A 15,955-nucleotide genomic window follows, 5' to 3' on the forward strand; every position below is an offset into this window, starting at 1 on the left:
GTTGATCCTACACAGTAATTGAATAGAAAACACTTAAATGTTTTTTTTACCTTAATTACCAAACTGCATTCCATTGTTTAATTTCAGGCCTTTTCTAACACAGAAGCTGCATTTAAGAGCCTTAGGGATGAAGTGCCCTTTTTTGGAGGAGGCTCTCTGAGCCATGTTGGAGGCTGTTTGGGGTCGTGCTGGCTGTGAAACTGCCTCAGTCCTCTAGGACACACCCTCTCCATCCTGGAGTAATCTGCAGGATTGCAACATTGTTATGCAGCCAGTATTGCAGTGCCTTGTGCTTTTCGAATCCAGACAGGGTTGACTCAGCCCTTTATTCTTTTGAGGTAGATAAATTTGAGTGTCACACAGTTTATAGTTGTGGGCTGTCTGGCAAGAGGGTGGGCAGATACTGTGGGCATGTACTGCGTATAAATAATGCAGCTTTATTAAGAAAGGGATGAATGGGCTTCTAAGAATCAGGTTATATATAAGGTACCTTCTCAAACTAAGATTTGCTCTTTGAGAATAACAAAATTCTTATTTCCTATGGGATTTTAAAATTGGGGGTGGGTGGGAGAAATTTGTTTTGATCTGTATGACTATTGACCTAGTTCCTACACAGACAGAACAAAACATTGACCAGTAACAGTTTGGCATATTCTGGACTTCTTTGCAATTTTAGCAATATGTTCTAATGATGAAATAAAATATTTTATAGTTTCACAAAAAAGTGAAACATGTCTTCATGCCTTTTGGCAGCATCTTATGCCATCTCTTTCCCTAATATTCCTCCTGCCACTAATTTGGTCTTTGGTGCATGTCTATTTCTTCCAAGGTATTTTGCTCCATACATAAAACTGCTTTGAATAGATTACTCTTTTTAATTTTTATTAAATCGCTTTTGTTTCCAGCTTTTACTTGGCAGAAATTTCCATGGCTTTGGGGCATTTACATCAAAAGGGGATCATCTACAGAGACCTGAAGCCGGAGAATATCATGCTTAATCACCAAGGTGGAGATATACTGTAAACAATTCTATAGTAAATAACCATCCTAAAATCCTCCCACACAGGTCATGGTGGTTTTCAAAGCCCCATATTCACATGTCTATTATTATATACATTCTTCCCTCAGAACTTAAATGACATCATGATACTTGCTGAGATTTAAATATTTAGGTATTTGTGGTTGATGAGGTTAAAGGGAGTTGAGGATAACTGGTCACTATACTACATTTTAAAAAAAAAATATTTTATTGATTTTTTTTTTTTACAGAGAGGAAGAGAGAGGAATAGAGAGTTGGAAACATCGATGAGAGAGAATCATTGATCAGCTGCCTCCTGCACACCCCCCACTGGGGATGTGCCCGCAACCCAGGTACATGCCCTTGACCGAAATCGAACCTGGGACCCTTCAGTCCGCAGACTGACGCTCCACCACTGAGCCAAACCAGTTTCGGCTATACTACTTTTTTTTAAATTCTTACTTTTTATAGCTTATCATTTTTTAAAAATCCTTACATAAAATGTGGTGTGCTAAAGCCAGTCCAAACACAAATTTTAGTTTATTCCTTAAATTAGAAAATGAATCTAACATTACATTTTGGGTTTTCTTTAATGGTGAAAATACATAATTATTAGAAGCAGTACTTTTATATGATAATTTTTATTAATGCTATAAAAAAGGACAGGCTTAGAACTGAACCAAAATAATTGATGTAGCTTTGTAAATAAAATACTTAGTAGACATCAGGTTTTTCTTGCTGTTCAGTTGTAATAAAAAAACCCACAAAAATCAGATATTAATATTCTGTATAGCTATAAGGCCTTGATTATAACCACATGCTGCTGCAGACAGTTTAGTTTATGTGAGAGTAATCTGGGCTGGGTAGACTTGGCAGTTCAGTTCACTCATACTCCAAAGGAGTAACCAGCTAACCAGGATATCCAGGGGGCTGCTGATCCTTAGATGTCTACAAAGTGATGCACAAAGTAGTTAACAGTTTTAAATCCTTAGGCAGAAAATGGTGTGTGGACAACTGATGCCTGTATAAATGTTTCAAATTGTGCTCCCCTCTTCTTTCCCCCTTGCCCCCCAATTTTCAGAGAGAGAGAGAAGAAGAGATAGAAAGAGAAATATTGGTCCGTTGCCTCCCATACACACTCTAACTGGAGATTAGACCTGAAACCTGGGCATGTGTTCTGACTGGAATCGAACCTATGGCCTTTGGTTATGAGATGATGCTCTAACCAACTGAGCCACACCAGTACCTTTTCTTTTTTCTTTATTTTGTTTTTTTAATGGAGATATACTATATTTAACCAAGTACAACATGGGAATATGTATTTCCCTCCCTCCCAGTTCTGCACACATGGATACTGATTCTGAATTATAAAGCAAAGGATAGAATAGGGAAGTGACTAGTTAACTTTTTTGATTCATAAGCTTGAGTGTGTCAGGTGGTTCTGTGAAAAGAAAGGTCATACTTCTGTGTCAGAGTAAAATACACATTTACATTTGAATCAACAGGCCATTGCCTTTTATTTTTTCTGAAATAAACCTGGAATGATAGGGTCTTTGGGATTATTGAACCACTGGATATCTAGTGACAGTCCAGTAAAGCTGAACTTGAATTGAAATATTCTTTGTAAGGTGTGAGTTTATCACTTGCCTGAACTGAGATGATGGTCCCATGGCATGTAGCAATTTTATTTCTTTTTCTGAACGGGTAGTATATTGGCAGAGTAATTTAATTTGTTATTGTGACTTTTTGAGACCATTTTAAAAGTTATCAAGTCACAGTAATAAAAGCTACATATATTTGAAGTATGGGTTCATACCTTTGTTTAAAAGATGCAGAATGTCTTTATTAGGTTGGTGTGTTTAAACCAGGCTTCACCAAGTTTTCCCAGAAATTACTTTCTCAGGATGGTAGAGGATTCCAGATATAGGTGAAACTAGTACCTTAGACAAGCCGTTTCGCGCTTTTATCTCCCCTCCCCCTTTCTAGATAGATATTATCATTGGTAAAAGATGAATCTGCCCTAACCTTAGAGATAACATCCTATTTTATGGAGGGCACTTCGGTAGTTCTTGATAACTTCAAAAAATGAAAGCAGAAAAAATTAAATGGAAGGATAGATTATTATCTTGTATGTTTAAACACCATCTAAACCTTAGATTTCTCAGAATAACCATGCTATAACCTTTCATTTGCAGGTCATGTGAAACTAACAGACTTTGGACTATGCAAAGAATCTATTCATGATGGAACAGTCACACACACATTTTGTGGAACAATAGAATACATGTGAGCTGCGTGTTGAAAGAAATATAACTGGTTTGGGGGTAATAGCTATCTTTTACCTGGTTTAAGTAATAGTGTGCTAAATTTTCTGTAGCATCATTTGGCTTCATAATTTTGTTTTAGAAACTTATTCAGATGATATGTAAATGGATGCATTTTTGGGGTATATTGTTTTTCTTGTTGTAGGGCCCCTGAAATCTTGATGAGAAGTGGCCACAATCGTGCTGTGGATTGGTGGAGTCTGGGAGCATTAATGTATGACATGCTGACTGGAGCAGTAGGTGCACAGTTAAAAGCTGCATGTGTTATGTATTGTCTGTGCTGAGTTTATTATTAAATCCCTATAGCAAGAGACCTTTCCTTTACTCCTTGAAAATATTACCAATGAAGTTATTTTTAAAAATTTAGCACAAAAAATGCTTTATTAGCAGTAAGTAATATGGGTCCCTTTATTTTTGAATAATTTTCATTGAAATGATCTATGTCATGGAAGTCCTCTGAAAATAGATATAAAATAGATATGGCCCTTATTTTATAAATGGAGAAAGTGAAGCATAAAATTACATAATTACATTATCTCACAGTTAATGGTGGAATCTCAGTTTCTTTCAGGACATTGCTATTTCTCCTGTCCTGGTGTTTAAAACTATAGTCTTTAGCTGGGACCGGTTTAGCTCAGTGGATAGAGCGTTGGCTTGGGGACTGAAGGGACCCGGGTTCGATTCCGGTCAAGGGCATGTACCTTGGTTGCGGGCATATCCCCAGTGGGGGGTGTGCAAGAGGCAGCTGATCGATGACTCTCTCTCATCGATGTTTCTAACTCTCTATCTCTTTCCCTTCCTCTCTGTACAAAATCAATAAAATATATTTAAAAAAATAAATAAATAAAATAAAACTACAGTCTTTAGTAGTCCTCATACATTTCTGACTTCTGTGAATAACCGAGAAATTCAGGAAATGGATAATTCTGTTATTTAAATTTTTATTTTTTACATGCTAATTTTTCTCACTCTCTTCTACTCTTAGCCACCGTTCACTGGGGAGAATAGAAAGAAAACAATTGACAAAATCCTCAAATGTAAACTCAATTTGCCTCCCTACCTCACACAAGAAGCCAGAGACCTGCTTAAAAAGGTAGGGTTCTTAAATAGACACTGAAGTCATAAGCCTTAACTACTAGAATTTAAATAGAATTAAATATACATTTTGAATAAGAATCATGCACAAATATTGAGTAAAAAAGTCTATAGATTTTGTAGGGAAAGTATAAATTTGTTTAAGGTTTTATTTTCTTTTTAACCAAACAATATTTATTTTCCAAGGCAAAATAGATAAGCAAAATCTATAAAGAAAAAATAATCAGTTTGACTAAGTTCATCAGTGTTTTTTCCTTCTCTCTAAAGCTGCTGAAAAGAAATGCTGCTTCTCGTCTGGGAGCTGGTCCTGGGGATGCTGGAGAAGTTCAAGTAGGGACTGGCATGCTTGGGGTTGGAGGGAAAGATAATGCTAATGTTATTTTTTGTGTAGGTTGTATATAGTTGCTTACAAGTATTGTTTATTTTGTGATCAGTGTGTTCAAGAAGGCAATGTCAATCCAGTGAAGTTTATTTCCCTTGACTTCTTTCTGCTCTCTTTTTTCTAGGCTCATCCATTCTTCAGACATATTAACTGGGAAGAATTGCTGGCTCGGAAGGTGGAGCCCCCCTTTAAACCTCTGTTGGTATGTATACATGAAATCATATGATTTGAGGGATCTGGCACATTTTTAAAATAAAATCTCAGAGCCGTCAGAAACAATTTTTTTGTTGTTATTGTTAATCCTCAGTCGAGGATATTTTTCTATTGATTTTTTAGAGAGAGTGGAAGGGAGAGAGAGAGAGAGACATTGACGTGAGAGAGACACATCAATTGGTTGCCTCCCCATGCACCCCAACCAGTACCAGGGCTGGGGATTGAGCTTGCAACTGAGGTATGTCCCCTTGATTGGAATCGAATTCCAGACCCTTCAGTCAGCTAATGCTTTATCCACTTAATTAAACTGGCTAGGGCTCACTTTTTTGTTTTGTCTTATTTTGCTTAATTCAGCCCTATTTTAAATTTGATTTTCTGGGAATTTTTTTCTTCAGAATGGAAAATATGTTTTCTAGGATTGCAGTAACCAACTACCATAAACTTGGTGGCTTAAACCATAGAAATTTATTTTGTTACAGTTCTGGAGGCTAGAGATCTGAGATTGAGGTATTGGCAGAGTTGATTCTTTCTGAAGGCTATGAGAGAGATTCTGTTCCATGCCTTTCTCCTAACTTCTGGTGGTTTGCTGGCTGTCTTTGGCTTCCTTGGTTTGTAGAGACATCACCTCAATCTCTGTCTTCATGTTCATATGGGATTCTCCTTGTGAGAATGTGCAGGTCTGGGTCCACATTTTCCCTTTTTATAAGGACACCAGTCATATTGATTTAGGATACTCCCTGCTCCAGTATGACTTCTTCATAACAAATTACATCTGCAATGGTTTTCATTCCTAATAAGGCCATATTCTGAGTTACTGAGAGTTAGAACTTAACATATGAATGTTGGGGCTGGGGCAGGGGTCAATTCAAACCATAATAATATGTTTATGAGTAAATGAGTTACTGTGTTAGTTTTTGCCTTTCTACCACATCAGAATTAAAGAAAATGGTTTCTTTTTCTATTCTTGGGATGAAGGTGGAGGAGGATAATGATGATAATTATTTGGTCCTTGGAGCAAACAAGTTGACTTGCTTTAAGATTTCACTATATATAATTATAAGCAGGATAATTAGCCCTCATGTACCAACTGCTCAGCTTCAAAAGTTGTCAGGTCATCTTGTTTAAACATATACATGCTGTCATCACCATTAAAAAGTTGAAAATTTTTTAGTTGGTTTTTTTTTTCCCCCCCCTGTTGGTTTGCTTCAGTAAGGATTCAATCAAGGCCTGTATAGTTTTGTTACTCTGGCTCTTAGGTTTCTTTCCATCTATAGATTCCCCCCTCTTAATTCCTCTCTTGAGGACTTATTGGAAAAAACAACACAGGACCATTTGTCCTATAGGGTCCCTCAGATTTTGATTTTTTAAATTTTAACTCAAAGGTATTATTGACCTTGTTCATCTGTTCCCAGTATTTCTGAAAACTGGTGGTTAGATTTAGATGCAGGTCAGATTAAACTTTTGAGGTTGTATATCTTGATCAGGAGACATATGTATATTTGTATTTCTATTGTGATGTCAGTGATCATTTATCATTGTCTACATCACTGGTTCTCAGCCAGGGTCAGCATGGCAATATCTGGAACCTAGGAATAAAAGCCAGAGATGCTCCAAATATTCTTTTTTTTTTAATTAAATTTAATCTTTATTGTTCAGTTTATTACAATTGTTCCTCTTTTTCTCCACATAGCTCCCTTCCACCTGGTTTCAACCTCACCCCATGCCCTCCCCTTTCCCCCACTGTTCTTGTCCATAGGTGTAAGATTTTTGTTCAGTCTCTTTCTGCACCCCTCACACCCCCTTCCCTGCCAAGAATTGTCAGTCCACTCCCTTTTTATGCCCCTGATTCTATTACATTCATCAGTTTATTCTCTTCATCAGATTTTTTATTCACTTGATTTTTAGATTCACTTGTTGATAGTTATGTACTTGTTGTCACTTTGTTGTTCATTATTATCTTTACCTTTTTCTTCTTTTTCCTCTTCTTAAAGAATACCCTTCAGCATTTCATATAATACTGGTTTGGTGATGATGAACTCCTTTAGCTTTTTCTTATCTGAGAAGCTCTTTATTTGACCATCAATTCTAAATGATAACTTTGCTGGGTAGAGTAATCTTGGTTGTAGGTTCTTGCTATTCATCACTTTGAATATTTCTTGCCACTCCCGTCTGGCTTTCATAGTTTCTGTTGAGAAATCAGCTGATAATCGTAGGGTGCTCCCTTGTAGGTAACTGTTTTTCTCTTGCTGCTTTTAAAATTCTCTTTGTCTTTTGCTCTTAGCATTTTAATTATGATATGTCTTGGTGTGGTCCTTTTTGGATTCCTTTTGTTTGGGGTTCTCTGCGCTTCCTATTTCTTTCACCAGGTGGGGGAAGTTTTCTGGCATTATTTCTTCAAAGATACTTTTCAGTATCTTGCTCTCTCTCTTCTTCTGGCACCCCCATAATTCTGATGTTGGTATCCTTGAGGTTGTCTCAGAGGCTCCTTACACTATCTTCATATTTTTTTTTATTCTTTCTGCTTTTCTGGTTGAATTTTTTTTTGCTGCTTTGTATTTCAAAGCTTTCACTTGATTCTTGGGATCCTCTAGTCTGCTGTTGGATCTCTGTATATTATTCTTTTTTTTTTTTTTTTTTTTTTTTTTTTTTTTTTTTTTTTAATAAGTTTTTATTGTTCATATTATTACAAATGTTCCTTTCCCCCCACCCACCATTGCTCTCCTCCACCAGGTTCCCATCCCACCCTCTGCCCTTTCCCCTCTCCCCATTGTCCTCATCCATAGGTGCACAGTTTATGTTCAGTCTCTTCCCACGCCCCCCTCTCCCCTTTACCCCAAGAATCGTCAGTTCACTCCCCTTCCATACCTCTGATTCTATTATATTCAACAGTTAATATTGTTCATCAGATTTTTTTAATTTCCTTGGTTTTTAGATTCACTTGTTGATAGTTATGTATTTGTTGTTCATAATTTTTATCTTTGTTTACTTTCTCTTCTGAAAGAACCCCCTTCAGCAATTCATATAATTCTGGTTTGGTGGTGATGAACTCCTTTAGCTTTTTTTTATTAGTGAAGCTCTTTATCTGGCCTTCGATTCTGAGTGATAGCTTTGCTGGGTAGATTATTTTTGGCTGTAGGTTCTTGCTATTCATCACCTTGAATATTTCTTGCCATTCCCTTCTGGTCTGCATGGTTTCTGTTGAGAAGTCAGCTGACAATCGTATAGGTGCTCCTTTGTAGGTTACTACCTTCTTTGCTCTTGCTTCTTTTAATATTCTCTCTTTGTCTTTTGCTCTTGGAATTTTAATAATGATGTGTCTCGGTGTGGTCCTCTTTGGATTCCTTTTGTTTGGAGTTCTGTGCGCTTCCTGGACTTGTAAGTCTAATTCTTTCACCAGGTAGGGGAAGTTTTCTGTCACTATTTCTTTCAGTATGTTTTCCATATCTTGCTCTCTCTCATCTTCTGGGACCCCCATAATTCTGATGTTGGTTCGCTTGAAGTTGTCCCAGAGGTTTCTTACATTATCTTCAATTTTCTGGATTCTCTTGCCTTCTAGCTTCTGTGGAGGAGTGTCTTCTGGCTCTTTATGTTCCAAATCTTTGACTTGATTCTTGCGATCTTCCTTTCTGTTTTTAGGACTCAGTAAAATATTTTTTATTTCAGACAATGTATTCTTTATTTCTTGTTGACTCCTTATTAATTCTAGTTGATCTCTTTTCATATCCTCGTAGCCCTTATCCATCTTTTCTAAGAAATTCTTGAAAAAACTTATAAGCGTAGATTTGAACTCTATATCCAGACGCTTTTTGTCCTCCATTTCTTTCGTTTGTGATCTATTTTGTTGTCGCATTTCGCAGTTACAGATGGGACGGGGTTTCAGGGTGGAGCCTGCAGCTTTGGCTTCTGTCAGCCCCGCCCTATGCGGGTCCTTCAGTGCTTGCTGCTGCCAGCGCCTCTGAGAGAAAGGTGCCCTCGATTTTCGCCTGCTGCCAAACAGTCTATGCTCTCCCACAATGAGCCCGGTATTGGGGTTCAGTTCAGTTGGAAGTGGAGTTGGAGGTGGCGTTCAGAGCAGTCTGGAGCCCCAGTCTCCTTCCCGTCAGGGCGATCCCGCGGCACAGCCGACCGTCCCTTCTCTGCGCGCAATGTGCGCGCCTCCGGGACCTCCTTTCGCCTCTCCCCGGGGTTCCGCCTTACAGCCCAGCTCCCTATGGCTGAGCCTGAGTCCCCGGGGTCTGGCCCAGAACCGGGGATCAGAGCAGTCGGGGGCCCAGCACAGTCGGAGCTTTTCTCTCCTTTCCGCTCAGGAACGCCCGCCAGGCACTCGGCCTCCCTCCTCTCCGGCTCCGTCCTCTCCGCGCGCCGCGTCTCCGCGTCTCCGTACCTTGGCTTTTCCAGCTCCTCCGCGCCTCCTTCTGGTTTTCTCCTTGCTTCTCGCTGTAGAATTTCCAGTCAGTCAACCTTCCTGTAGTTCTGGGCAATGTCCGTTTTATATTTTAGTTGTATTTTATTGAAATTGTTGTGTGCGGCTGCGGCTAGGTGTTCACCTGGGCGCAGCCATCTTGGATCTCTGTATATTATTCTTTATTTCAGTCAGTGTATGCTTAATTTCTGATTGGTCCTTTTGCATATCATTGAGGGTCTCACTAAATTTCTTGGAGGTTTCTAGAAGATTCTTGAGTAACTTCATAACTGTGGTTTTGAACTCTATGTCCAGTAGTTTGCTTTCCTCCATTTCTTTCATTTGTGACATGTTTCTTTGTCTCTGAATTTTTGCTGCTTCCCTGTGTTGATAGAGTGGCCTTGTGTGCTAAGGCCCAGTGGCTCAGCCTCCCCAGTTCCTGAGGTGAACATTCTTGGTGCACCCCTCTGTGGGCTGTGTGCACAGTCTTGTTGTAGTTAAGCTTTGATTATTTTTGGTATCACTGGGAGGAATTGACCTTCAAGTCAACTGGCTGTGAGGACCAGCTGTGTCTACAATGGGAGAACTACTGTGCTGGAGATACCCCTATGGGGCAGGACTTGTTTCAGTGGAGCTTTGGTGCTTGCTTAGTCTGCCCCTTGAGTGTATCAGTTATGGATATGAAGAGTTAATCAGTTAATCTGGTATGATCTCATACTGACCACTGGGTACACTGGCTCTTGGACCTCCAAGGAGGTGCAAAGTCAGCCACTGCCTGAGGCCACCCAGCAGGAGCTACAGAAAGATCTGCAGATTCCTCCTCTTTGTTTGGAGTTTGGAAGTGCCCAGATGAGGCCCAGCTATGAAGCAATGCAGGCTGCCGCTGCAGGGCCTTAGGCCTTCTTTTAGATGTTTTGGAGGTCTCTGACCCAGCTGCAGTTTGTTAGGTTTTAATTTGCAAGAGGGACAGGCCATTCATATACAAAAGCTGCTTGGGTGGTGGTGTAAATTGGGAATCACCAGGGTGAAGCAAAAAGCAATGGCTGCCAGTCCACCTTGCCCCAGAGCGGTCCCCAGGTCTCTGTGTCCCTCGGCTCCATGCAGGAACAATGATCACTGCGAGCACCTCTGAGACAAAGCCACCCTTGCATTCTTGCCCCGTGCCAGACAGTCCAGTTTCTCCCTGTACGAGTCTGGGTCCTCGGAGTCTCACCTGGAACTGGAGTTAAGAGCAGTTGGAAGCTTGTATCTCCCTCCTGATTGAAAAAACAAAACAAAACAGAAACGGCGCATCCAGTTGCCAGCCCGCCTCCATACCTCTGCACTTCCGCACCTCTGCACCCGCTGCCAGTCTCAGTGCGCTTTTTTCTTTCCTTCTAGTTGTAGAACTCCCACTCAGCCAGGTTTCCCATGCTTCTGGATGATATTTGTTTTGTCTTTTTGTTGGGAGTTTTGATGTGGTTGTCAGAGGCAGCAAGTAAGTACAGGTGTTTACCTATGCTGTCATTTGTTTGTTCCTCCCAAATATTCTACAATGCCCAGGACAGTCCTCTATAAGAATGCAGGCCCAAAGTGTCAATAGTGCCAATGGTTCCAGTGTCAATGGTTCCAGGATTTCATTAGGGGTTTGTAAAATTGTTTTATTATAATATTGTTATTCATTCTTTACTTATTATTTATTCATTCTTTACTGGGATTCTTCCAGAAGAAGAAATTCTTTACATCAGTTGCTTGATTACCTAAGCTACAGTTCATACAGGAAAAGCAGGATATGTGGCCTTTTTCAAAATAATTAGTTTCCTAACATCTTCCAAATTGACCAATGAATTATGTGATTTTTAAATGTAGTGCAATAATGAACTCATGTCTTTGAACGTAATTATGTTTCACCCTGCTTGAGAGGCTCAGTGGTTGAGTGTTGACCTATGAATCAAGAGGTCATGGTTCAAATCCTGCAAGGGCACATGCTTGGGTTGTGGGTTCAATCTCCACTGTGGGGTGTACAGTACAATGATTCTCTCTCATCATTGATGTTTCTATCTTTCTCTCCTTCCTTCCTCTCTGAAATCAATAAAAACATATTTTTAAAAAACACACATATTTGTGTTTCAATCCATTGCATTTTTTGGAATTGGTGTTCAGCTTTTGAGAATTATTTAAGACTTTTGCTCTTTTAAAAGACACAACCACATACTCTGGTGTATCAGAAAGAAGGCTGTAATGCATTTGATATGTATAATATAGACTCACCATTTTCTAATCATTTTTTTTATAAAGCAATCGGAAGAGGATGTGAGTCAGTTTGATTCCAAGTTTACACGTCAGACACCTGTTGACAGCCCAGATGACTCGACTCTCAGTGAAAGTGCCAACCAGGTCTTTCTGGTAAGTGACAGATATAGGAAACTTAAATATGAGGATGGGCCTTTTCAATAAGAAAATTCATTTTGCTTGCTTTGCGTTTCATGTGGATAACCTGACATGCTATTTTTAAAAAATATATATTTTATTGATTTTTATACAGAGAGGGAGAGAGATAGTTAAAAACATCAATGAGAGAGAGTCATCGATCAGCTGCCTCTTGCACATCCCCTACTGGGGATATGCTCGCAACCAAGGTACATGCCCTTGACCGGAATCGAACCCGGGTCCCTTCAGTCCCCAAGCCGACGCTCTATCCATTGAGCCAAAGTGGTCCCAGCCTGAGATGCTATTTTTTAAAAAAATATATTTTATTGATTTTGTACAGAGAGGAAGGAAGAGAGAGAGTTAGAAACATCGATAAGAGAGAGTTATCGATCAGCTGCCTCTTGCACACCCCACACTGGGGATGTGCCCACAACCAAGGTACATGCCCTTGACCAGAATCGAACCCGGGACCCTTCAGTCCCCAAGGCGACGCTCTATCCACTGAGCCAAACCGATCTCGGCTGAGATGCTATTTTTTAAAGTTATCCCCTTAATTTAATAACTTAATGATGTTAGAAAATTGATTCTCATAATCCAACATTCTATTTTAGCAATTACAGTAGGAACTTATGGTCGGTTTTCAGAGTGTCTGATTCTTTTTTTGGATAGGCCACTGACTTAAGATGATATTTGGCTCAGCAGATCAACTGAAAGCGACACAGCCATAGAAGTAGGAAAAGAGCTCATTGTAACTATTTTATTCCTGAAACAGACTTTTGGTATTCTTAACATAAGTCTAAAGGGGATTTTTAACCTGTTAATTGTGACTATTTGACATCAAAGTATATAGGTTCATACATGATAGTTAATAGATTAATCTTTATTGATAAAGTATCTGTATTGATTTATACCTTGTCTCAGATAGAAAAGCAAAGCTTTTAGATTTTGATAAATAAAAATGATAATTTATATTTGATAACCCATCATTGCATATTATTTTGCCTAAGTATCGTATATGCTTATGTTTATTTTATTACTAAAGTGTAACATGAGCATCTACCTCTTTTATCATTATCTTTTGTCATTTGATTTTGGACCATTGTTAGAGGGAACGGAATATGGGAAAAGCAATTATTTGGAAGTTGGTTTTTCCCTGTTTGTTTCCAAGTTCACTGAATTTGTCACTATCCAGCCTTTTTTTTTTTTTTTTTTTTTTTTTTTTTTTTATACTGCTCATGCTCACAGTATTAACACAAAGTAATGTACATTTTGTGGTGGAGGTTAAGTTCTAAAAGTAGCATGGAGTTCAAAAATAGTGTATGTTCAAAATTACTCTTTTTTGTTGTTGTTGTTAATCTTCACTAGAGAATATTTTTTCCATTCATTATTATTTATTTTTAGAGAGGGTGAGAGACTGAGAGATAGAAACAGATGAGAGAGAAACATCATTGTTTGACTGCCTCCTGCACACCCCCTGGGTATGTGTCCTGATAGGGAATTGAACCATGACCTCTGGTTCCTATGCTCAACCTATACTGGCCAGGCTAAAGTAGCTCTCCTAAAGAATTAATAAGTAATAGTTACAGTCACTTATCTAGAGATTGGAGTTGTAGCAACTTCAGTTCAATAAGTATTTAAGTTCCTGTTATAGAATTAAAGGAAATTCAAAGATGATCAAGGCACAGCTTAGTCCTCTTGGTAGTTACAGCTTTAGCTCACTAGAACATGTCCATACGCGGCTATCAGAAAGTATGCTCTAGAGCACATGTGTCAAACACAAGGCCCGCGGGCCAAATCCGTCCCACCAGGCCTTGCAATGTGGCCCGAACCGCGCTGTCATCACTGCACTCCGCTGCGTTTCCATCACAATGACAGTTTATGACTGTTCAGTAAACCATTCGGCCCGCGATTTAGGCTGGATTTTAGATTTTGGCCCCTTCTCTGATTGAGTTCGACACCCCTACTCTAGAGAATTGCACCTCACACTTTAGGACCTCATCCAGACTTTATTAAAATTTTTTTATTTGTAACTTATAATGCTGATTCATAGTGACTGGAATAATAAATAGAAGAGGTCTGGTTGTTAAAGAGATGAATACTGACAGCAAGAGAAATGACAGTTGATAGCTTAATAGCAAGATCTAAGAAAGGCCGAAACCGGTTTGGCTCAGGGGATAGAGCGTCGGCCTGTGGCTGAGAGATCCCGGGTTCAATTCCGGTCAAGGGCATGTATATTGGTTGTGGGCACATCCCCAGTGGGGGGTATGCAAGAGGCAGCTAATCGATGTTTCTCTCTCATCGATGTTTCTGGCTTTCTATCTCTCTCTCTTCCTCTCTGTAAAAACTCAATAAAATATATTAAAAAAAAAAAAGATGTAAGAAAGAACTAAAGCTAATAAAACTGCATATTGCCAATTACAATTTAAAGTTTTCACAATGCTGACACTAATTCATCAAGAAACTAGCAAATCTGTCTGACACTAGGGTGAAACCAGAAAAATCACATGTGCTAAGTTAGATAATTCTATTTTTATTTTGGCCTAATAATGAGAAACTGTTTTGGAGGATGATAATCTTAGGTGCTTATATGCATGTGGCTAGAAACACTAGAATTTTCTTTGCATTTTTCTTGTTATTTACATCTTTTTTAAAAAATATATATTTTATTGATTTTTTACAGAGAGGAAGAGAGGGGCATAGAGAGTTAGAAACATTGACCAGCTGCCTCCTGCACACCCCCTACTGGGGATGTGCCCACAATGTACATGCCTGTGACCAGAATCAAACCTGGGAACTTTCAGTCCACAGGCTGACGCAGAATCCACTGAGCCAAACCGATTTCGGCGGTATTTACATCTTAATATGGAGCTTACATTTACCTGTTTTGTTCTACTCTTTTCAATAGATTGAAATTTGTTTGCTGGCATATGGGGCTCAATAAGAATTCTTTCTTGAGGTCTATGCCTCAAGAAATAGCTGGAAAGAAGTTAACAGCTTCTTTAAATGGCTGAAATGAGATTGAAGTGATTGGAGAATATATAGATTAATGATTTTAGGGATGCATAATTGTTGTGTTGGTGTGTTAGAGACTGAACTATCACATTTTCTTGCTGTGTATGACAAATGACCTTCTGTAGTCCACTACTACTATCTTTCAGGGTTTTACATATGTGGCTCCATCTGTACTTGAAAGTGTGAAAGAAAAGTTTTCCTTTGAACCAAAAATCCGATCACCGCGAAGATTTATTGGCAGCCCACGAACACCTGTCAGGTATTCAGACTTTGTTATTTTCTCCTTCCTTCCTTCCTTCCTTCCTTATTTTGCTTTCCTTTCCTTTCCTTTTTTTCTCTTTTTCTTTTTCTTTCTTTCCTTTCATTTTCATTTTCTTTTTTTCTCTTTTTCTTTTTTTTTCTTTCCTTTCATTTTCTTTCTCTCTCTTTCTTTCTTTCTCTTTCTCTCTCTCTCTCTCTCTCTCTCTCTCTCTCTCTCTCCTCTACTGGAAAGCACTAAACCCCCTCACTCCCTCAATCACGCCCTGTCCGGCGGCGGCTTCATTCTTTTGATGGTCTGTCTTTCTTTTTTATTTCCTCTTTTTGCTTTCTCTCTTTTTTTTTCTGCTCTCTTTTCTTTCTCTCTTCTTTCTCTTTCTTTCTCTTCTCTTCTCTTCTCTTCTCTTCCTCTCTTCTCCTCTCTCTCCTCTCCTCTCCTCTCCTCTCCTCTCCTCTCCTCTCCTCTCCTTTCCTTTCCTTTCCTTTCCTTTCCTTTCCTTTCCTTTCCTTTCCTTTCCTTTTCTTTTCTTTCTTCCTTTTCTTTCTTAGCTAGAAGAGCATTGCTTAACGAAATTTATACCAAGTTACATCAATGAAAGATCTAGCCTCATATTCTCTTTGATTGATATATGCACAGCATCTATCTGTACCTTCTTATATTGTAAGTGACTAGACTGTACTAATCTCTGATCATAAGCTATATACCTTCCCTCCTAAAAGTAAGCAGCTGTCCTCTTTACCCATTCATTTAACATCTCTTGTGTGCCAGGAGTTCTGCTGCATGCTGGGGCACATGATTAACACAGGAATTATCCTTGATAAAGTTTCTAGTTTAGTAAGAG

General features: G+C 39.0%; 1 protein-coding gene across 19 annotated transcripts in view; it reads left to right on the forward strand.

Moving 5' to 3' along the window:
• RPS6KB1 (ribosomal protein S6 kinase B1) overlaps positions 1-15,955 on the forward strand; it is a 48,008-nt gene that overhangs the window by 24,321 nt on the left and 7,732 nt on the right. For 9 of the 19 annotated variants that reach the window (XM_045586380.1, XM_045586386.1, XM_045586385.1 and 6 more), the window contains 8 exons: positions 906-1,006; positions 3,214-3,304; positions 3,488-3,578; positions 4,328-4,435; positions 4,705-4,767; positions 4,944-5,021; positions 11,712-11,819; positions 14,981-15,114. In XM_045586380.1, coding sequence (XP_045442336.1) covers positions 906-1,006; positions 3,214-3,304; positions 3,488-3,578; positions 4,328-4,435; positions 4,705-4,767; positions 4,944-5,021; positions 11,712-11,819; positions 14,981-15,114 — 774 coding nt within the window. Of the gene's footprint in view, positions 1-87; positions 280-905; positions 1,007-3,213; positions 3,305-3,487; positions 3,585-4,327; positions 4,436-4,704; positions 4,768-4,943; positions 5,022-11,711; positions 11,820-14,980; positions 15,115-15,955 lie in introns of those variants that run through there. The other 10 variants (XM_036451462.2, XM_036451469.2, XM_036451459.2 and 7 more) reach the window with 7 other exon arrangements.

Source organism: Pipistrellus kuhlii, unplaced genomic scaffold (genome assembly GCF_014108245.1).
Source record: "Pipistrellus kuhlii isolate mPipKuh1 unplaced genomic scaffold, mPipKuh1.p scaffold_m20_p_22, whole genome shotgun sequence".
In the NCBI taxonomy this organism is placed as follows: domain Eukaryota; kingdom Metazoa; phylum Chordata; class Mammalia; order Chiroptera; family Vespertilionidae; genus Pipistrellus; species Pipistrellus kuhlii.